Genomic DNA, 22,679 nt, shown 5'->3' on the forward strand with positions numbered 1-22,679 from the left:
TTTCTCACACTGAATCCCGTTGCCAAGGTAATAAAACGCTGTCCGCTTTTCCAAGTGATTTAAATTTAGCTCTTTTTTGGTGTAGCCTAAAACCTAATGCCACTTTTTATTAAGTGAAAGTGTGTGTTTACAGTGTCTACTCATGAACACACACTACTGCGAGCTAAGCATGTGAAACAGTATCCATACGCAAAAATATTGCTATATTTTTACAATGATACTGAATCAATGTTTAAAAGAATTGTGTTGTGTGGTGTAATTCAAACTCGGACCACTAGGGACAGTTGTTTTTACTGCCTTCATTCTAACAGAACAATGAGAAATCACGTGAACACTGGATGTGTTTTTTTTACCATGGGGAAGGGGGCATGTGTGTGTGTGTGTGTGTGTGTGTACGTGCGTGCGTGTGTGTGTGTGTGTGTGTGTGTGTGTGTGTGTGTGTGTGTGTGTGTGTGTGTGTCAGTGGAGGAGTGTTGTGAAGGGGTTTTTATTGTCAAGACTGTTTTTAAAATTCTGGAGATGGGAGGGAATAAGGGGCCTTTTTAATTTGTTAAGCACTTTGAGTTGCATGTATTGTAGGATTAAGTGCTATATGAATAAAGTTGATTGATTGATTGATTGATTGATTGATTGATTGATTGATTGATTGATTGATTGGAAGTGTCTGGCCTTTTCTAAGAACTAGCCCTAACCCTAATCTAAGTTTTCTAATTAAATTTTGTCTTAAAAATTGCAAATATTGTCAGACTTGTATTGTCATAATTAGGGGTGAGACATGATAGAAATAAATTAATCTAATTAATGTGAGGCTTTGTAATGAATTAATCTTGATTAATTGCATTTTAATTGTTTAAGACAATTAGTGCCCAGGCAGTTTCTTTTTTAATAAAAAATCATTATAGTGAGGTGCAGATGACATACCCACACTTTAATGAGTCTATTCGATTACTTTGGTCTCATTATAAAGGTAACCATTGTGGGATTAGTTGGGATGTGTAAATATTAGTACATGTGCTATTGGTGAAATGTAAATGGAACTCAACTGAACACTAGGTGGCATCAGAGCACTGCTAATATATATCGAGGTGTAGTGTAGAGTTCAAGGGAAGTTCTCCTGTGTGTGTGCTTGTCCCTCCTGCTGTAATAAAGTTCATATGGACAAAGTTACTGCCTGCCTGTTTTCTAACAACTAGAAAACATAAAAATAAAAACGTGGCCTTTTTTTCTTTCTTTTCTTCATGAAGTGTGATTTGCTAGTATTCATTTAAATGTAGTTTTAGTTGTGTTTGGAGCATGTAAAAAGGTTTATATGGTCTCGAGGGCTCAAAAATAGTGCATAATTTTTTTCCAAATTCATTAATCGTTATTAACACGTTAAATTCCCACCCCAATCATAAAATATCTTATCGTCTTCCATGTATTGTATATCATAGCACCAGATTCTTGCCAGCCCACAGCCCTACTGTGAGCTGATGGTTAAGAGGAGCTATAAGTATGTATTGCTATAGGGACTTATGAGCCAAAGTGTAATGAAGGGAAGGATCCTACAACACTGCTCACTTCACAAATGCTTCATAAGGTTTTACCAGAGGGAGCATTATTCACTTAAGCAGAGAGAGTAAACAACATCCCTTATCTGTCCTCCTAAATGTGAGCGCCAAATCATTTCACCGTAGTAGTTACTGTTAATTTTAATCTCTCTTTCTTGCTCCTGCCTTGAATCAGCGTTACATCCATTCTCAGTGCCCTCTGTGACCAAATCTGTATCTTTAATAGTTGCTCCCCTGGCAAATCTGAGATTACTGCGACATGTGTGTTGTTACACATTCCTCAAGGCCTTTGGGAGTGGTGTTTAGTTCCGCCTGGGCTGGAGAAAAAGCCAGGAATCGACTTTGGTGAAATTTAAAGAGAGGGAAGAAGAAAAAAAGTCTTCCAAATGAGCTAAAAGGTAAACACATTAAGCGGAAGGCCTGTGTCAAAAATGGATGGGGTGGGGGTAGAGACAGGGAGACATTTTCCACACGGAGGCAAATTTTTGGACATTTGCACCCTTGCACTTCACAAAACAATCTACCTGACCCCCAGACCGTGAGCCTGTTTGGTTTTAAGTCTGTAGGTGTGTGTGTTTACCGATCTGTTCTGAACTGTGTTTCGTGCATACTTTTATCTTGTTTTCACTCACAGAAGTGCCACCCATGTCTTCTCAGAAAGACAGGTTATGTGGTAACCCTCTCAAAAAGCACCAACCTCTCTCTCCAGACAGAAGCAAAGTGTTGAAGCCCACAAATATTCCTGTGGTTGCGCCACAGATGGCAGCCTTCTCACACAACCAAAGCTCTAAACTGAAGGTTTCAGTCTTCCTTACTGAAACATTTCTGTTCAAACCCCCCAACGAGAAGCTCCCTTCACCACTTGCTGCTGATCCTTGGTGTCTGTCCCCGCCAAGAGCTGCTCCCCAGAGAGCCATGTTGGGTAAACCAGGGCTTTAACTGCCTGTTAAAACAGGAAACTGACAAACTCTTGTAAAACCAAACTCATCAGTCATGCCTTAACACTCTCAGCTGTAACATTTTAATTAGTTGCCTTTGAAATATTACATTCCCTGTTTGATTTCATTTTCTAAATGTGTTTACTTGTGTACAGATGACAAACGGATATTAAAATCAGATTTATATGCTAGATTTTCATTTGAAATGCAAAGAAATTTATTTTTATTTTTCTTCACTTTTATTTTAGGACATTCCTGTAAACTGCTGACGAAGAACATGGGCATGCTTGTGATCAACGAAGACAGTTTGGACGTAAGTTTGCAAACTTAAAGAGACTATGGCTGTGTCCTTCCGTGACCGGTTAAACCGGATTTGGACAGTCTAGCCTTAAATAATAGTCCCACCCCTACTTCAGTGGATGTCCTCCTGTCACCTAGCAACTCCTACCACACTAAGAAGAAGCTGCAGAAATTGAGCTCGCACATGTTTAAAACTTTTTCCTTGTTTTGTTACTGTTTGAAAAGCTACAGCAGATGTAGCGCTGGTCAATTTGTATGTAAAGCTGAGACACAATGAGATGCTGGTATAGTATTATTTGCCTTTTTTAAGTCTAAAAGCTCTTACCAATTTCATGTCAACTCAAGCTAGCTTCATGACATGAGTAAACTGTGGTACTGAAAAACATGAAAACGCTACTGTTATTTCATATCCATCTGTGTGATGTCCCGCAGTGCATCTTGGGATTTGTAAAGGTGAGCAGACTACACCACACCTGTTCTCAAAATCAGGAGAAGAAGAATGGATTTCAAGACCGCATTCTGAGCACATTTTGAATTTGGACATTCTTTGTCATGGTGCTGTGACGTCACTGGTCTTAAAATCAGACCTCATGAGCAAGCTACCCCTGAATTTGGACACAGCCAATGTGTAGTTTTTACCATTAATATCTGGAAATATCCATTAAAATGTTGTTGTAAATGAATGAAATGTTGCTCAGAAGAATATTGGTGGCTTTGTAACATATAACTAGGGATGTACCGATCCGATCACATGCTCGGAAATCGGCCCCGATCACGTGGTTTCAGACTCGATCGGGACTCGGGCTTCCCGATCCAAGCCCCGATCCGGACTCGGATACTGGGGTCTAATTACAGGAGAGCAACTTGGTTCTCCTTAAAGGTTGTCAGGCTCCTCTGATGCCCTTAACTTTTACAGCCAGAAGGAGGTCAAAAAAGATCCAGTTTCTACCGATATTATATTATTTATATGGACTCAGCATAGCGGGGATTCTTTTGAGCAGAGATGCAGAGAGCGGCAGGCAGACCGCAGATTATTCATGAACTCCAGCTGCGTTCTGCACACGGCCACAGTAACATTTTCTAAGTTTCTAAGTGGCGTCACCAAAAAATATATAATTAACACACAGTCGTTCGTGTCTGTTCATGTTCTCTCTGGTAAGTTCTGTCCGTATTTGAGCATGACGTGTGGACGCGCTCGCGCTGCCTCCGCTGCAGCGCTCGTCTCTGGCGCAGCCGGGCAGCGCAGTGCACACTTAGTTTTTTTTGCGGTCAATAGATCAGTTTGATCTGCTAGTTAAAAAGTTACTTGTGAGGTGAAAAAGAAAGAAGCAGACAGGAGTTTTTCTGGAGGACTGGGAGATGCAGGAAGATCAGAGACAGACAGGACAGGAAGATAGGAAAATAAAAACCAAGAAAACCAAACAAAGTTCTTAAAAAATAAAATGTAGGTAGATTTATCCCACTACACGTTTGTGCCTATATGAAGCAATAATTTATCAGCATGTAGTATTTATATAGTTGATACAATTCAGATCATCTTCAAAACTCCGTCCCATGACCAGGGACGTATCTAAGCATTTTGGGGGCCGAGGCAAAATAGACCCCTGCCAGGTATTTTAAGTTGAAGTGCGATCTGTTTTGATATTAGACTTTTTATATCTGCAATAAAGTCCAAAAATGAAGAATTTGTGTTATTTATTACTTGATTGTTTAAGCTACCTCATCGAAGTGATCTGTTGTTAAAAATTAAAATAAAAAGGTAATTAAATAAAAAAAATAAGGAACATTCTGGAACTGTTTTTACCTTTTCTTTCTTTATTTATTTTTTTTTTTTATGCATCGAAAGTATCAGATTAGGATTCGGTATCGGCAGATTCTCAAAATCAAATGACTCGGACTCGAAGGCAAAAAAACCTGATCGGGACATCCCTACATATAACCATAAAAATCGGGTCTACAATATATGAGAGTGGATCCAAGTCTTTGGGAGATGCCATATTAGATGCCACGTTTCCTTCTACTGAAGCCCATGAGGACAAAATGCATTTACTGATTTGTAACAAATGGTTACAAAACTTTCACCATTCATAAGCGTTGTTGTTTTACACATTTACCTCTTCACTCTTTGCCAGTGATGAAAGGGAGTCTGATGTGCTTGTTTTACTGTAGGTTGAACGATCTGATGAGGTACTTGTTTGAAAATTGGGCTCCAAGGGATTTTTGACGCTAATGGCCATCCGTTGATAAGGTCTTACTCGAACACAAAAATACAGCTAGCTTACAATGATTTAGGTATGTACTGCCCCTTGTCGCCAGGGAAATACGCATCATCACTTTAAGTTACCACATGCTAAGTTTGCCTTTGTTTTACTAGATGTTTGACTGGCACTGTCACTACTCTTTATGTAAAGTCTTCCTTTTATAATTTTGCCTGTTTGCATTTTCTGTATCTGCTATGAAGAATCATTACTGCTAGATTTCGATGGAACGTGAGAGAATGCAGCATATTCATTTGAAAAGAGTGAAGAAAATGGGCTAGTTTTAATTTAGCTGATGTAAAGTTTAAATCAGATTGTAGAACAACAAATAAACAAATACCTACTTACCTAAACAAAGTCATGCATTTAGTAAAAACACCTTTAAATAATTCCCTAACAGGCAAACTTTTAAAATAACTGTCTCAAAGTTTAAAGAATAAATCCACAGGAGCTTTCCACATAAATCAACACGCGTTCTAAAATCCACATTTAACTTTAAGACACCAAGCAGTGAAGTCTGTTAACCCCCTCGCAGGAGGGCCTCGTCTGTTGTTCCTGAGATTGAAAAGGGCAAGTCCCTGCAATTTCAGCAGGAAAGAGCCAAGCACAGGAGCCGAAGCCAGGACTCTGCTGGGTTCAGTTTGTCAGACAAGATGAGGGAAATGGCACAAAGGAGTGGATGGAGGGGTGGGTGGGTGCCTCTGGGTGATGACGGACGGCCTTCGCTCTGTCAGGCGTTCGTTAGGCGTGATAAATGGAGCTGAGGTAGAATGTGGGGTCGTTGCATTCATAAAGCACACAGACCAGTGCTTTGAAATGTCAGCTTCCATTCTGCTGTGGTTGAGCAGATGCTTACATAAGGCAGTTTGTTAAAACTCAGAAAGAGAAAGCTCTCCAAGACTGAGAGCATTGAGCAGGGTCTCGGTGAGAGATCTCAAACCATTCAAAGAGATTTATTGGGTTCTTTTTAGCCTTGTGTAGAGATGATCATCAGAGAAAACACAGATTGTTTTAGGATATTTATCTCACTTAAACATATATTTCAGAAGGTAATCTCTATCCGAATTAAAAGTTTAGGCAGAGATCCTTCCATTGTTGAAAGCAAGTCCAGGCAACATTATTTTCTGGTATTTAAGGTCCTTCTTAGGATGTTTAGCCCTTGGGCTTTTCTTTACTTTGTCTGTCGTCAAGCAGAAGCAGGTAGTCGTGCAATCCGTAGTTTCTGTGGCTGTGAAGGTGGTTGTAGCCACTCCAGGGTTTGCTATGTCTTTGCAATCGGCTCCAAAATGCCACTCAATCATTTCTGCAAACGCGTGCACACGCTCTGATAGACATCTGTACATAAGTGGATGTCGAATGCTTTTGACCAATAAATTGCATGGGGCTCTATGGGATGAGGGGCGGGCTTATCAAAAACAATTGCCGTATTGCCTGCATTATGGGTAAGACTATAATTTTTATGTGTTCCTAAAAAAATCATACATGATTCTTAAAAAGGGCAAAACTCCAGGTTGCTACTGTAACCTGGCTGTGCTAAGTGTGAGTCAGCACACCTTTAAACTAAGTTGAAAACATCCTTTTAGTGGGCCTCCAAGTCAAAGACAGATGATGACATTACATCCATACAAATGTCCAGATTCCACAATGTGAGTGTCACGTCCTGTTGGCTATATCACTCAAGGCCTATATCAACAATGGAGCTCAGTCTTTACGGGACACTCTTGTGGATGTCTGAATGGACACCACATTCCCATTCCAAAACCAAACACTAGCTCGTCACATGGGCTGAACTGGTGATTATAGCCATAACAAAGAAGCTTTAGCAGCAGACATGTAGCATTAGTGATAAAATTCCTCAGTGGAATTAAGGGAGTAAATGAGCGTCCTGCTTGAGGAAATGGTAAACTCTCTTTATCACATTGTATGGCAGATCGGTTGTGTTCCAAACAAAGTGAATTCTTTCTCATACACATGGTGTATACAAGAGAGTATTCATGCATCGACACTGGGATGTAATCTGGAAGTACCCCAGTACTGCAGATGAAGCAGTATTACTTGAATGTAAATATCAGAACCTTTGGACACTCTGGCCCTAAAACACATGTGCTTGTCCCCAGCTCCCCGTCTCCTGCTGTTATACAGATCCCATCAGGGATGGTTAAGTCTTCACAGCTGCTCTCTGCTCGTATCCTGCTCACGTTCTCTTGTGTTAATCCATCATCTCTTTCCGTGCATGTCTCTCACTCTTCTGCTCTCGCTTTGTGAAACGTAAAGCCCCCCTCTCCAAATATTTCCCTTAAGCTGAGGTTTCAGAGTTTTGTTATGCCAAGCGAAAATTGCGTGGTCCCCATGGTACAATCTCAATGCTTTGACATTTCTGACCTCCACACCAGGCCAGACCCCTTCCTCCTCGGTTTCTCTTAATGGCCACCATTTTTTAAATGATTTCAGCTGTTTGGGCATCTGCTTCGCACCTTATGCTAAACACATTTAATCTTTGATTGTTACCTATCTGTTTACAATTAAAACCACATATATAATTTTTGGATTTGAGAGCAATTATTGTAAGATATTCTTTAGATTATGGTAAAATATGTTAGCCTGACCTGCCAGACTTCTCCTCTGTTTAATTCTGCACTGAGAAAGGGTCTCCTATTCAAATAGCCCCACCCCCTGAGAATTGTAACCGAGCCAATCAGTGCTGAGCAGCGTACATCACACCACAACGCCGAGTTTGTCATAAACATGGCGACTGAAGCGGAGTTTGCTGCGGCTCTTTCCTCTGTTCTAAATGACTTGGACACGTCTTTAAAACCACAAGTAGAAGCGCTAAAAGCCTTTCTTTCTAAAGAAATAAAAGATGTTTGCCCTGTCGCCAGACGCCAGTTTTGTCTACAGCTAAAAAACTAAAGCGTCGCGGACGTCACTCACAGCGATGCTCAGTTTCTCATAAACAACGAAGACAGCGACGGAGTTTGCAGTGGCTCTTTCCTCTGTTCTAAATGACTTGATGGTCTTTAAAACCACAAGTAAAAGCGCTAAAAGTATTTCTTCTTAAAAAAAATTTGGATGTTTGCGCCGTTGCCAGACGCCATTTTTGACTACAGCTAAAAAACTACAGCGTTATGCGGTACATGCGGCATTTCCGTCTTTTTTTTTTTTGACTGGTTATTTTTGAGCTGCCTAGTCCTGCCCCTCATGTGCCCCTCTGCCTGTAAGTAACCAGACTCTTTCTCTGTGCAGAATTAAACAGAGGACGAGTCTGGCAGGCTAGGCTAAAAGTATGTCCCTCTGATTATCAATTATACCGTTTTATGAGACGTTTTAAGTCAAATGAAGTGTTATTTATCTGTATGATATTAGTTTCCATCTGAAAGGGTTTGTTAATATCTATTTTTTTACTGATGACTTCACCATGTGTTGAATTGGAGGACAGTTAGATGAAAATGGTGATGATCTCATCGCTGCGTCTATTCAGACACTGTATCAGGACAGTTGATCCTATTGTCAGTCTCATATTTAGATCTTTTTATCATCGCTCATCATCTTGTTTGTATATAGTTTGAAGATAACAGGCTTTGTTCATAATGCCTCATAGCCAGAGTCTTGGTGTAATAAATATGACAATCATAATAAACATCCAGTATATCCAGAGCAGCTGTACCACAGCAGTTTGGGATCAGCAAACAGATGTGTCTGTTTTTTATAATAATGTAAATGCAAGCTAGACATACATTATCATACATTTATGTGGTTTTGTACACCAACACATTTTCTAGTTGTTCTCCTAATCATATAAACGTTCATGATCCTAGTAAAAAATGTTCTGACCTTCTAATTAAAACTAGAGGATAACTGAAATATATTTAGACTTTGTTTTTATCTGATGAATGTCTAACACTCAAAATCAAGAAGACTTGAAATGACATCAGTCAAAGCTACACTAAGGCCTGTTTAAAGTCAGGAATAGTGTGATGAGATAAACTCAATTGTTGGTGTTCAAAATGTTAGAAAAACAGATGAATTATTCAGTTTTTGTTGTTTCTGCAGTATCAAATTCATCTAAATGCATCAAAGTCGACTTCATTGACATTACAGATGGAGAATTATACATTTGTATAGCACATTCTTAGGGTTCTGCATCCCCCCCAAGGTGCTTTACAACACAATCAGTCATCCACACATTCACACACACATTCACACGCTGGTGGTGATGAGCTACGATGTAGCCACAGCTACCCTGGAGCGCACCGATAGAGCCAAAGTCTGCCGAGCACAGGCGCCACCGGTCCCTCCGACCACCACCAGCAGACAAGGTGGGTTAAATGTCTTGCCTAAAGACACAACAGCAGCATTCTCTGGTCGGAGCTGGGATCGAATCTGCAACCTTCAGATTACTGGACAACCCGCTCTACCTCCTGAGCTACTGCAGTCCCATTGTCCTGCTGAGAATAGTAAAAGGAAAACCACTGTGTAAATCATTCACAATGTTTTAAACAGTTTGGAATGATTTGCAGTGTCCAGAGGAAGGTACACTTTGGTCAAAAGAATGAAAAATAAGAGTTATGGAAAACAAGTTCTCTATTATGACACTAGCATATCTACATACAGCAGTAGATCAGGAGGTAGAGCAGGCTGTCCAGTAATCGGAAGGTTGCAGGTTTGATCCCAACCAGAGAATGCTGCTGTTGTGTCCTTGGGCAAGACACTTAACCTGCCTTGTCTGCTTGTGATGGTCGGAGGGACCGGTGGCGCCTGTCTTTGGCAGTCTTGCTTCCATCAGTGTTCCCCAGGGCAGCTGTGGCTTCATTGTAGCTCATCATCACTAGTGTGTGAATGTGTGAATGACTGATTGTGTTGTGAAGCGCCTTGGGGGGGTTGTAGAACCCTGAGAAAGTGCTGTACAAATACTGGCCAGTTACCATTAAGTAGAAATTATACAAGTAAATCAATGTGGGGTGTGGTAGTTTCAAATGTATCCTCCTACAGCCTAAACGATAAGGCTCAACACAGTGATATGTTTTAATCACACAGGCAACAAGGGAAACACTCAGCCACCACTGTGGAATGCTGGGAGATGCCGTCTACAAGGAAAACGACTTTGCTCTCATTATTGATGGGAAGAGTCTTAAATACGCTCTGACGTTCGGAGTGCGGCAGTACTTCCTTGATCTCGCCTTGTCCTGTAAAGCCGTCATTTGCTGCAGGTAAGATTTACCCCTCGCGTAATAAAATAAGCCTGAAAAGGAAGGAACAAGAACAATTGAGACATTCGAAGAGAGCTGCAGCTGTGGACATAATTAAAAAGTCATACAGTAGCAAACATTGTAGCATTCAAACTGAGGTGAAACTCCCAAGACCAAAGTTGTAGAAATTCACTCTAAAATCAAAATAATTTGGCACAAAGTTTTAAGTTAATATGTAAACTGTTTACTTAAACTACCGTACTTCTTCGCCACATAGGTCTGGTTTTTCTAGCTGAAGGTGTTAAAAAAGTATGACACCAATAAATTAAAAGGGCTACATCATAAAGGTGCCCTAGTGACCTGCAGAGGCCACATAAACAGTAGGAAGTACTTAAGCACTCAAGTGACCATGACGGTGTACAGGGCCTGAACTCAGCACCGTGTTTTCAGAACAAATGCAAACTTTTACTTGCCACACTATTACTGCGTACATAATGTCACATTTGTATTTACTTTTCCCCCTCTTCTACCAGCCTTTGCCTTGAGCCGGCTCTGTGGGCAAGATGATACACCAGAGGGATGAATGAGACCTCTTAAACCTCAGAGAACATAAATATTAACAGTTAAACTCTAAGAGACAGGCATGCAGTTTCCAACATTATCTCCAGAGACTTTTGCTGAATTTGGTGCACAAAGGTAAAACTTGCATGTTTTGCTGCAAAGCATAAGTAAACAATTCATGCAGAGATGGTCTTTTTTAAAGAATTAGAGTTAGAGGCAGTCCTTACATGGTAAAGTGAAGACAGAAATATTCTAAGTTCCATACGGGAACTGAATAAATACGTTAACAGAAGCTGTGCATAGCATCTAAATGTACTGAAATGTTTTGTTAATCAGTTCCAAAATACAACATTATTTCAACTTTGACTTATTTTATTTTGACTCCACTGAAAGAGTCAGAAAAAAGGAGGAAATACTTCTATTGGGAGCTGCAGACAGATTTTTGCTGTGTCAGCAGCCAGTTGGCCTGGCACAGAGGAGCTCTAATGGAAAGGTGTAACACTTCTGCAGAGACTAGCTGCCCGGCAATCTTATGTTTCTCACACACAGTTATTCATCTCATTCAACCAGCAGCAGAATACATAATAACTGTCTGAGCACCATGTTGATAAATTACTGAAGGTTTTATAAAGGCCTGACCTAAATACGTCTACATTCTTAGTGTGTAATGTAGACGTGAATAATAATTTTTTATTACCAGAACTTCGGGAATTGACCATTATTTTTCAAACTGGACTGTCACCTACTTACTGAAAGGATCGGTTTATAGGAAGTTATCACATCTAAAGACACAAACGAATAATTTCTACCAAATAAATGTATTCCACTGATCTTTACACTGTGGAAACCTCTACACCAAAAGAAAGGGTTGTTCTTTGATTGGTGTTAGTTGAGGAATGTGAGTCGTGCCTCATGAAAACTGCATGTTTGAAGGTAATGAAAAAAGACTAATGATCATCTTCCTTTTTTTTGTTTTCTAGAGTTTCTCCTCTTCAGAAGTCTGAGGTGGTTGAAATGGTAAAGAAACAGGTGAAGGTGATCACTTTGGCCATTGGCGATGGTGCAAATGACGTAGGAATGATCCAGACAGCTCATGTTGGTGTGGGAATCTCAGGCAACGAGGGTTTGCAGGCAGCTAACTCCTCTGACTACTCCATTGCTCAGGTGAGAGCTCCGGGAGAGGCTTGGAAAGGTCACCAGTTTCTACATTCACTGAAAAAACATTTTTTTTACTTATTTTTAAATATGATCGGTCACTCTTGTGTTTTTCATGCATGCCGAACATCAAAATAGTGTACTGCATTAGCTTCTGATAGTAATCAGAAAGATCTACGTCACACTGTCACACATGGATGTAATTTTGGGGGGGACAGGGGGGACATGTTCCCCCCACTTTTGCCAAAGTCAAGTTTTGACCCCTGCACTTTTTACCATCCAAAAACAATATTACGCTATATGAAATTGACACTGGTTGAGCTCTAGGACCAAGCAGAAAACAACCGTTTGTGTTGAAGCCCGTTTCCCATTAGAACATACTGTAAAGATCCCCCCGCCCCCCCCACTTCTAAAGTGAAAATTACTTCCATGCTGTCACAACATTCATGGACTCACCCATCTTGACTCACGACAGCTCGCAGAAGGCTCTTGTTGATTTAGCGTCCAGGAAACCGCAAAGAAAGTCTCGACTAGAAGCTACCTGTTAGCATTAGCAGCTCCACAGCACTCTAGAATTCCTTTGTTGCTTATTTGTGCAGATAAGACATCAGCGTTGCAAAGCAAACAAGTCAGTGGTAGAGTTGCGATGTCGCTACGTGAGTCATCAAAGCTTGTCATTCAGTTTTACAGAGACTGAGCTAAAAGTTGATGTGTTTGCAGCTGACAGTGGTGTACAGCAAATACTTCAAACAGATCGCAGGGCATCGTGTGATTATACAAAATGTTTCTGTAATTGTAATAATACTAATAACTTTAGTTTTAAATTCCTTTCAAACAAAGCGCTGAACGGTAAAGTATAAGAGTAGTAAAAATAACTGTAATTTCATCATGTCACAACATAGTAGGATCTTTGATTAAAGAAAACACAAAAGGTGGTGTAAAAATGGATGATAATGCACTTGTGAAGTGCATTTCTAAAACCGAGGACTCCAAAGTGCTTTATACTACAGCGAACCATCCGCAGATACCCTGGGACACACTGACAGAGGCAAGGCTGCTGTACACAAGCACCCCCGGTCCCACCGACCACCACCAGTAGGCAACAAGAGTGAGTGTCTTGCCCAAGGACAAAAGATGCATGATTGCAGGAGCCTGGGTTTGAACCAGCAACCCAGCAATTACAGGGCAATCTACTAACCCCAGAGCCACCGTTGCACCCTCTTTGTGTATGGTATTCCTTCCTTCAAAGGATACCAGTTGTGTAATTTAAAACAAGTAATTCATCAAAAGATGTCCCAATGGAGCTGCATGTGCATCTATCCATCAGTTTGACAGCAAGGCATTTCAATGGCTGCCATTCCCGTCGCTGCCTCCTCTTGTAGGACGTGTAAGCAATAGGTTTGCTCATTGTTCTTAGTACCAATGGATCAAGTGTCTGGAAGGATTTTAGTTGATAAAGTGAAGTGGTAACACCTGTAAAACAGGCACCTGGTGACACCTGACTCCCAGCATGATGCTGCAGAAACAGATTCTGTCTAAATGTCATTAAACAAACACTCGCATCCTGGTTACCAGTTAATCTGAAACTCTGCATCGATATGTGATACGTGTTTACAACAAAAGCCACTGAGTTTCTGTGTTGTGGTTCTGTTCACCAACGACACGCTCAGTGCATCGTGTTTCTATCAAAGCTTTAGGGGCTTTAGCGTATGAGAAACCAGTAGGACTCTTTCAGTATTGGAGCATGCAATTGCTATTCAATAGGCTCTGATTGTTGTAGCTCAACAGAGCTTCTTCAAAATAAATGAGACGAGACCTTGTCTTGCAGTTGAACTCAAACTTTAGTGAATTAGAACACCTTACAGGAAAATCACGTCACTTAGTGCCAGTTTTTCTCGAACTCCACCCACTTCGCGTTTTTTTGCTAAGCCTTCTGGGAAACACACTAAGCCTTATGGGTAATGAAGTTTTTAAAGGTTGCACAATTCTGAGCCTCTTAACTAATCTCAAATCAGAAAATACTGTCTCATATCACTAAATAATAATCAGATTAAATTAGGGCTGCAGCTATCGAATATTTTTGTAATCGAGTACTCTATCGAATCTTTTTTTCGATTAATCGAGTACTCTAATAAATTACCCTTTTGTGTTTGTAAACCATTATATAAAATAGCATGTTATAAAATATGAAAGACCTCTCAAAATGAGCAATTGCCAGTTATTCTTCAAGTTTTATTCAAAATTAAGTTTGCAAAACTTCAGCACTTCAACTTTACTTCACAGTAAACAAATGCCTGTGCAAAAAATAAGTAAACAACCTGAGCCGATTTTCCCCTCGTGCGAGAATCTGCTAGCCTGCAAGCCAGACAAAAACTAGGAGGATAACTGTTGAAGTAGCGCTGCGAGCGGCTGCGGCCCAAACAGAACCCGAACCGCTCACGGCGCAAACAGCTCGCCGGCAGTTTCCCTATTAACACACGTCCGTTTTAATTTCTACACTTTTTTCTCTCACACAATAACAAGGAATGTCGAGAAAGCATGTTTGCTGTGGTTATGTCAAATTATACTGATCACAAAACATTTATTTACTTTCTTTGTTTTCCTCCACCACTCATAAATATCCGTGTCCTCCTGCAGCAATCCTGAGGGACAACAAATATCAATAACAACACAATAAAAAGTCCGACATATTGTGTAAAAACTGCTATTTTTTAGCACATTTTAAGTCCGACGTGTTGCTACCAGACGTACGGTGTGAGCTGAAACTGAGTGCTACAAACGAAAAAGTTGCACAGTGTCCACAGAATATATAGAAATACAGGCTAAAATGCATTAACTTGTAGAGGCTCCGAGTCCGCTTGCAGAAGTGACATTTACATGTGCTGCAGCTTGGAGGATGTGGTGTTGTGGTAGGCTAAATCCATTTTACAGTATTTATACTGGACTACGTCTTCTGCCTTACGACGTGAAAAATTGTCCCACACCTTTGACATTTTCTGTCTTTTTCGCACTCCACCGGGGTTCAAGTTGTCCGCCATGGCTTAAGAGAAAGTTAAGTTACATTCGCTACTCGCGTGTGCATTCAGTCCAGTGGGCATGTGCGTCACTTATTTTGGTCCGGGTGAAACATGACCCCGTGCGTTTGCAAAGCCATGAATTAATTAAATATGAATTAAACGAATCCTCGAGGCAGAGAATTTGACTCGAGGATTTTTTGTACTCGAATTATTCGAGGTACTCGAGGAATCGTTTCAGCCCTAGATTAAATAATATGTCCTTGGTGAACACTCAAATTCAACATTTCCATGATCTGACATAATAGTCATTTCTATTTGTTACTAGCATTAATATAACACCCCCCCCCCCCACCCTCCACCCCCCCTTCAAAACCAGGTGGTCTCCTCGTGTCTTTAGGTTAAATTTCACCTCCAGACTTCCACTGGTATTTTAGTGTTACAGTACATTAACTGTAATTTGCTGACTGGACTGACATCCATCCTAGGAAATGACATAACTTGTTTTTCTTATCCCTGTACATGAATTATGAAAATGTTCCAGAATGTCAGATGTGTTCCTTGCTGCTGTAGATTGTTAGGTAGCTTCTTTCTAGTTTTATACTTGACAACTCGGAGTTATCTGTCTTTTTAAGTGTAGTGTTAAGAGGTTTGGGGTCGAGGCACCTCTGCTGTCCATCTGTCATCAACTTGGCTCCGTGTGAACTGATGTTTGATCCAGCAAAGGGGGGGTCACACAAACTGAGGCCCACCTCTGTGCTTTTATTTCAACAAAGAGCTTGGTGGTGATGCTGAAACATGAGCAGACCCTCAAATGAGCATGTTACTCTCCTCCTAATGGATGCCATCATTTTATTGAGTTTGTTCATCTTAGATTTGCAGTTTGCCAAATGATGCATTTTTCTTGTTTATTATGTGTAGTTACGGATATAAATAAGACATAAATGAATATATTATGAATGATATTAAAACTTTCATATCATGCTATTTCACACTTTTGAAGAAGAAGAAGACAATCTTTTATATAGCGCCTCTCAAGATTAAAATCACGAGGCGCTTGATATAAGATCATTAAAGATTATAAAGTGATGACGATCTACCAAAGCTTAGAGACCGTAAAATGGTTCATTTGCATTCTGTCACCTGTGCTATTATTTCTGGATGCATCTACCGACACACACTTTTACTCAGCCAAGTCACACTAGTCTGCTTCTGTCCGCACAACAGACACACCAATGAACCAGTCAGAGCAAGCTTTAGGCAGCGTGTTGGTTTGTTTAGCTGGGGTGCTCAGTAGAGCTGAGAAAAATAATCTAATAATCGATGTATTAAGATGCGGACAAGCATTAGCCACTAGCTTGTTCCATCTCTAAGCGGTTGTTACGTGTATTCTCACGCATCTGCTCGATAATCACGGAATCTCTGGGTCAATGTTGCGTTTGTGTTTGGCTTTGTGGTTTTTATTATTTGGAGACGTTCGTGTGTGTTTAAGCGAGCCTTTTCACTGTGGCTGCCGATCGGAGCTTTGTTCAAGACAACAGTCACAAAGTGCTGAATGCAGAAACACCATAATAAATCATCATATCAGATAATTCTGTTTTTTTTTTTTTTGCCTGCAGCCCTACAGTCATGCATTTTAAGAACTTATCATTTTGTCTGTTTGCAAGAGGACGTAATAAAACACTGCCTTAAGGTTTAGCTCCAGTCAGGATTCCGATTAGCTGCAATGTTGCACCAAAAATTCTACATAATTGAGTAATCATGAAGCCATTCAACTATTATGTTCAGCTTTTGGAGATCAGTGCCCCTATAAGAACTCCTGTAATTACAGTAACTTAAAGCTTGACCCTACAGTTAGTGACTGGACATTTGAGGAATGTGTTCTTGAGGTATACGGCCTAAATATCCCATCAGTTAATGCATATTTTGTTGTAAAAAGGCAAAATACCGCTATAGTGTTCCAGTCATTATCTGTAAATGTGAAGAGCATTTTAAAATGTATTATAATCAGATGGTTGCCCTTCATTCATCACTCTGTTTGCCTCCCACGCAGTTCAAATACTTGAAGAATCTGCTGCTCGTCCACGGAGCATGGAACTACAACCGTGTGGCCAAGTGCATTTTGTACTGCTTCTACAAGAACATTGTTCTCTACATCATTGAGGTAAGTACACAGCGTCTTTGAAGACTGAGAGTAAACAAAAACTCTCCTCATTAGAGTTTTATGTTTGGGCTCTTGTACAGCCGTTTCCTGCCAGTTGGTTCTGCTCTTTGGTGAGTGGTTTGAGTTTTAACAAATCTGGACAGATTTACAGCTCTACTCGCTGGGTTTTAATCTACATTTATAACAAACATAAAGTCTGCTTTTAGAAAAACAGAGCTGTACCATTTGTTTTTTTTTTTAGTGTATATTTTATGTGTTCAGCCCTGGTATCTAAAGTTCATCCAGGCTGAATTCTGTGTGGATAGTTTTGGACGTGTTGATCCCAGCACTGGTTTGTTGGTGGGTTTGATGGGATCTGACAGAAACCAGAGACTGTGCAGATAGCTGCTTTAGCTGCATCAGAGCTATCACCAAGAGTGACCAGACAGGCTAAGGACGTCCTTTCAACAGCACCTTTATCACTGCCTGTGCTCAGATGTTTTCTTCTATCAGTCCATAGTTTCTTTGATGAAAACACCACGTTTGTGTCACTGGAGAAATTTTTACTGACTCAAAGTTCACGTTCTCAGTGACGCCCAGTTGTGGTTTACTGATGTTACCTTTTATACTGACAAACTTATTATTCTAAACACCCATCACACAATTGTCTCCAATTGACCACTTGTGCAGTTGCATGTAGCTTATACTGTCATTTTTTATTTAAAATATTTACGGAACTTTCACCCCTCCCCTCGAGTATCTTCCCTGAGATTCTTCTGCTGGAACCAGAAACCCGCAATGCCAGAGGAAACGAGAGAGTGCCAAACACCAGTCTGTGTCTTCTTTTTGAGACTTTGGTAGTTTGTCCTAAAGATGAAGTTGTAGTAGCCGGCTGTTTCTCCTTCTCTGATATTAATGAGCAGATAACCTCTCACACCAGTGATGATCTGTTGTTAAATATGTGAGTGGAGAACCCAGGGAAGTGCGCTGGTTCGGCAGGATATACAACTAGATGATGCAATAGTTGTCTTTGGCCCGAAACGTGCTAATGACAGAGATTTTTAGGCATAAGCACGAGAAACACTTTATTATTTTAATTGTTTTTTTTTATTCCACAACATATTTATATCTATACAATGTTAAAATGTTGTTAAGAGGCATGAAAGCAATGTTTTAAGCTAATTTGGTTGCCAAATTATCTATAGAGCTCCGGGAGTTGACGTCAATTCTCCCGGCATGCAACAGTTCAAATCGAAACAGTGCCATATTGGCAGGCAGAAGCCCGCAGCTAGACTATTTTTTATTGTCAGAAAACTCAATCAAACAGGAAATATGGTAGATTCCTGTTGTGCCCCAGGATGCAGAACAGACACGGACGACATAAGGAATGAGCCATCTACAGGATTCCCTATGATCCGGAGCGCCGCAAACGTTGGATCATTGTAATAAAACACTTTAGTGACCGGGCTGAAATGAAGTTGTGGAATCCCGAGAGTAAAGGTTTTCGCTTATGCAGCGACCACTTCATATCATTACTTAAACCAACGTTTCCTCAACTGTGTATGGTATTTATTTTAAATGCTTTTATTATGATTCTTAGTGGGCTTCCTAAACTTATTTAGGCGTGGCTTTTTCTGTCTTATTACTCACAGCAGCAAGTAAACATCATGTAAAACGTTTCCTCGTGAGTTCTGCGTGCTGCCGTTTACGTGTTTTATGATCACAGCAATTAACCGGCTAAGCTGTATTTAATTTTTAAGCAATGGTTTATCAATTGCCAGATCACCCATAAAAAGCACTTTGTATTGCCATTATCTGTCTCACCGAGACAGATCTCAGACAGATCCTGAGACGCTCTTGCCTGACATTTTTATTTTATTCACGGAAAAAAATCAAACTAGTGATTTCTCTTGGCGTTCAGTTTATACATTCAAACAGCACAGCACTCTATTTAAACTACTTAGGTGTAAATCTGTTATTTGCCCATCCATCCATCCATTTTCATCCGCTTATCCGGAGTCGGGTTGCGGGGGCAGTAGCGTCGAGAGGCCCAGACTTCCCTCTCCCCAGCCGCCTGAGCCAGCTCCTCCAGGGGAATCCCAAGGGGTTCCCCGGCCAGGTCCAGTAAGAAGTCCGCTCCGACAGCTTCTGGCGTTTTTAAAAAGTATCCCAGGGGCACGGTAAGGGACGGAGATGTTTAGTCTATTTAATTTCTGACTATATAAAACGACTTCTTCGGTTTTAAAGTGTGAAGTAAACTCCAACGAAGTAAAATCCAAGCCGATCCCGTTCAGTTTGTTTACATTTGTTGCCTGCCAACATGGCGTCTACTCTCTGAGAGTCACGTGACGTCTGGAGCTCTATAGCAGCTTTAATCAGGGTAGAATATTATTCTTGTGAGAAGCGGATATGTTGTGACAACTTTTAACACTGTAGCTTTTACCTACTTATGTGGTCTTGATTAAGTGTAACGTTGCCTTATTGAAAAAAAACCTCCATCTTAATGTTGATTTTACTTCATAGTCCAAACTCCAGGAGGTATTAATGGAGTCTTATTGTCTTTTTTTTTCTTTTTTCCTGGTTCCTGTCTGGCTTTAAAACTGATGTCTGAGTCCCAAGGACAGTTTTACAGTTTTACTCTCACAGGTGCTGAAAAGCACACAGTAATAATTTATAGTGAATTTAGTGCCAACCACAGCCTTAGATTATGTGTCAAAAATGCCCAAGTCCATACTTTTGAGAGCACCGTGTGAGCACCTGCGTGCATACATGTGCTTGTGTATGTAAGGTTTCATATAGGAGTGTTCATTAGTAAGTATAAGGAGCCACAGACCTGCTCCCACAGAAGATGGAGGAGTTTTAAGCCCCAGAGATCCAGAGGTCCTTCCCGGGAGCACGGAGACCCCAGAGAGACTGCCGCCGGAGAAGCCCCAACCCCCTTCTTGAGAGGCGTCGTATTGTCTCTATCTTATTGATGGAGTATTACAAAGAACAGAATGGGCTCTTGATTGCAAGTTTAGAATCAAGGTTCCATCACTGCTGAGGTATTTGAAATGGTAGAAATTTAGAGAGATTTTTCCAGTCTTTGAATTCACCATGTTGTAAAAAAATGAAAGCAAAAGAACAAAAAGAAAAAAAACATGAGTTACACTTTGTCTCCTTTTCACATGTTAAGCCACTGGCAATCAACATAATCTGCTACTGAAATGTGAGCATGTTAGCATCTTCTTTTGTTCATCCCTTTCTGTGACACTTGACCCCTGATGGCTTTTATCCTCGTTCTTGTTTATGTTCCATGAAAAATCAGTTGGCGGTGCCTTCAACATTCCAGCGTGTCTGCTTCATGATCACGGTGACATAAAGTGCAGAAGGGTCATTGATTAATGTTATTTTTTCCAGACTACAACTGCAGTAATAAATCTATGGCATCTGTTCAATCACACAGTCATTTTCCAGATCAGGTTAAATACAAGTTACGCTTACAAATCCAGAATATAATTCAGTTTTCCGCTGATTAAATTATTTGTTGGCAAAGCCATTTTGTTTGACATCTTATTTTGAGCTAAATATGGATTCATTTGTTTTTGTTTTTATTCAGATTTGACCTTTATGGTGCTTTATTTAACATTTAGGATAAAAAGAGATGGAAAGCTCTTTAAATGTATACGCTTCCAACAATAAAGAACCTGATCATCTTACTTTTTACTCTTTATGAATTCTAAATGTATAATCCAGTCAAACCTGTGCAGCTCTTTTGCATGCAACTGCACCTGCTCTTAGAAACGTACCAGGTCTGTTGTCAACAACAGAAACACAACATCTATAGCTCCGGTGCACCTTTTTATTTCCCTCTAAAAACTGAAGAGCACTCCCCCACGCCACGCTGCCCTCCTTCAGGCGACTGAAGGAGATAATAGGACATTTCTTTGCTGTTTCATTGCCTCTGTGTTTCTGTACCCTGACATATAACACACCAGCAGCCTTGGGGTATGAGTAAAAGCTGTGTTTGTTGCACTAATAGGTTTCCATTTGAGCTCTTGTGTTTTTCCTCTTCGACTTTCAGGATAAATTTCAAGGAGAGAATCAAAGAGGTTGATGGCAATTTTAACTTTTGTTTACAGCATCATTGTCCGATACAGTGGGTGAATACCGGTACGAGGGCCTCTTTTCATCCCTCTCCCTTTCCCCCTGGGTCTTTGATTCATTATAAAAGACACAAGGAAGGAGGGCTAGGGACTCTTGGGATTTGTGGGTCTTGAATGTGAGCGCTGCTTGGTTTGAAGGTTTTGGACCATTTAGGGGTTTTCTGAAGGTCATTAATGGTTAATTATTAGTAAGAATAAAAAAGTCCCTCTTTATTTGTTGATGAGCAGGTGAAACCACTTGTTTATTTTGTCTAAATTAGATTTGGAACTGGTCATGCTTGAGGCATGACTTTCTATCTTGATCACCCAAAAAACTTTGTGAACTTACTTTTAAACACATTAGTTCAGTATCTTATGAATTACTCTATTGGGTTTTAGCGCCGTTAAAGTTCCCATCTGACTAAAGAACAGTAGTGAGACGGACTGAAATCAGCCACGTTAAGGCTAACAAATCTTTGTAAGAGAAGCCCTAGCAACTACATTCAAATGATTGTTGTGACCATTTGATTGATTGACACATTATTGGGCACTACGTAGCTGAGTGAGGGACAAGTGGCGTTTATGAGGCAATTACATGAAAGCTTATGGAGTTGAGCTTGGTGTATTTGGAGGCGGTGTGGAGTACGAGAGCAAAACTCGCCGACTGGGTCCACAGAATTAATCCACAGGGCCTCTTTTTGTATCCCCACATATTTTCAGCATATTTATTAGCTCCCCCTTTATTCTTTGCTTGCTTTGTGTACGAATTCCTTTAGCAACTTTCCAGAGCTAAACTTAAGAGTATAAGGACTCGTCCTGCTTGGGACAAATGTCATTCCCACCCCCCACCTCCCATCCGGACCTCCTACACAACACTGCAGCTCTGTGAAGCGGCCTTGGAATCAATGATTTTTCATTTGCTGATGAATATTCAAGTCTTCTTCCTTGTTCGCCCCTTCCCAATCCTCTTTTTTTCTAAATTCCTGCACCCACTTTGCTCCATCGCTGTTTTCACGATGTGCACTGGGGGAAAGAGGCCAGCCACACCCCTCCACTGAGTGGCACTCAATGAGGAGAAGAAAAGGGGAAGTAAAACCCTGCCTGATACTTCCCCTAATGAGCAAATCAATGCATCTGTCCCTCAAGAGATGGGGGGGGGGGAGAGAAGCCTTTGGGACTTTGACGACTAGGCCAAAATACTCACACAGAAGCAGTTACCACACGCTTTGAATAGGAACCTTTTTAAACTTAGCACAACAATGTATCAGCCCAAATGCTCTTATTGAGCAGGGCTGTAATTAATTCAGCAGTTTGACCTACCCACTAGCCTCTCGTTGCCATTACTTGAGACATGCTAATAGTTGAACTTGCTTCATGACTTGAGCTTCATCAACACACAGACCCATGCAACTGCATCCTGAGATCCAAACATCTGTGTGTTGTTGTATTT

At 40.6% G+C, this 22,679-nt stretch overlaps 1 protein-coding gene across 6 annotated transcripts in view; it reads left to right on the forward strand.

Moving 5' to 3' along the window:
* Positions 1-22,679, forward strand: part of atp8a1 (ATPase phospholipid transporting 8A1) — a 146,386-nt gene that overhangs the window by 91,310 nt on the left and 32,397 nt on the right. For all 6 annotated transcript variants that reach the window (XM_054739252.2, XM_015949802.3, XM_015949820.3 and 3 more), the window contains 4 exons: positions 2,737-2,801; positions 10,081-10,253; positions 11,774-11,957; positions 17,016-17,126. In XM_054739252.2, the coding sequence (XP_054595227.1) occupies positions 2,737-2,801; positions 10,081-10,253; positions 11,774-11,957; positions 17,016-17,126 (533 nt within the window). The remainder of the gene's footprint in view (positions 1-2,736; positions 2,802-10,080; positions 10,254-11,773; positions 11,958-17,015; positions 17,127-22,679) is intronic.

The sequence above is a fragment of the Nothobranchius furzeri genome, chromosome 1, assembly GCF_043380555.1.
Source record: "Nothobranchius furzeri strain GRZ-AD chromosome 1, NfurGRZ-RIMD1, whole genome shotgun sequence".
Lineage (NCBI taxonomy): Eukaryota > Metazoa > Chordata > Actinopteri > Cyprinodontiformes > Nothobranchiidae > Nothobranchius > Nothobranchius furzeri.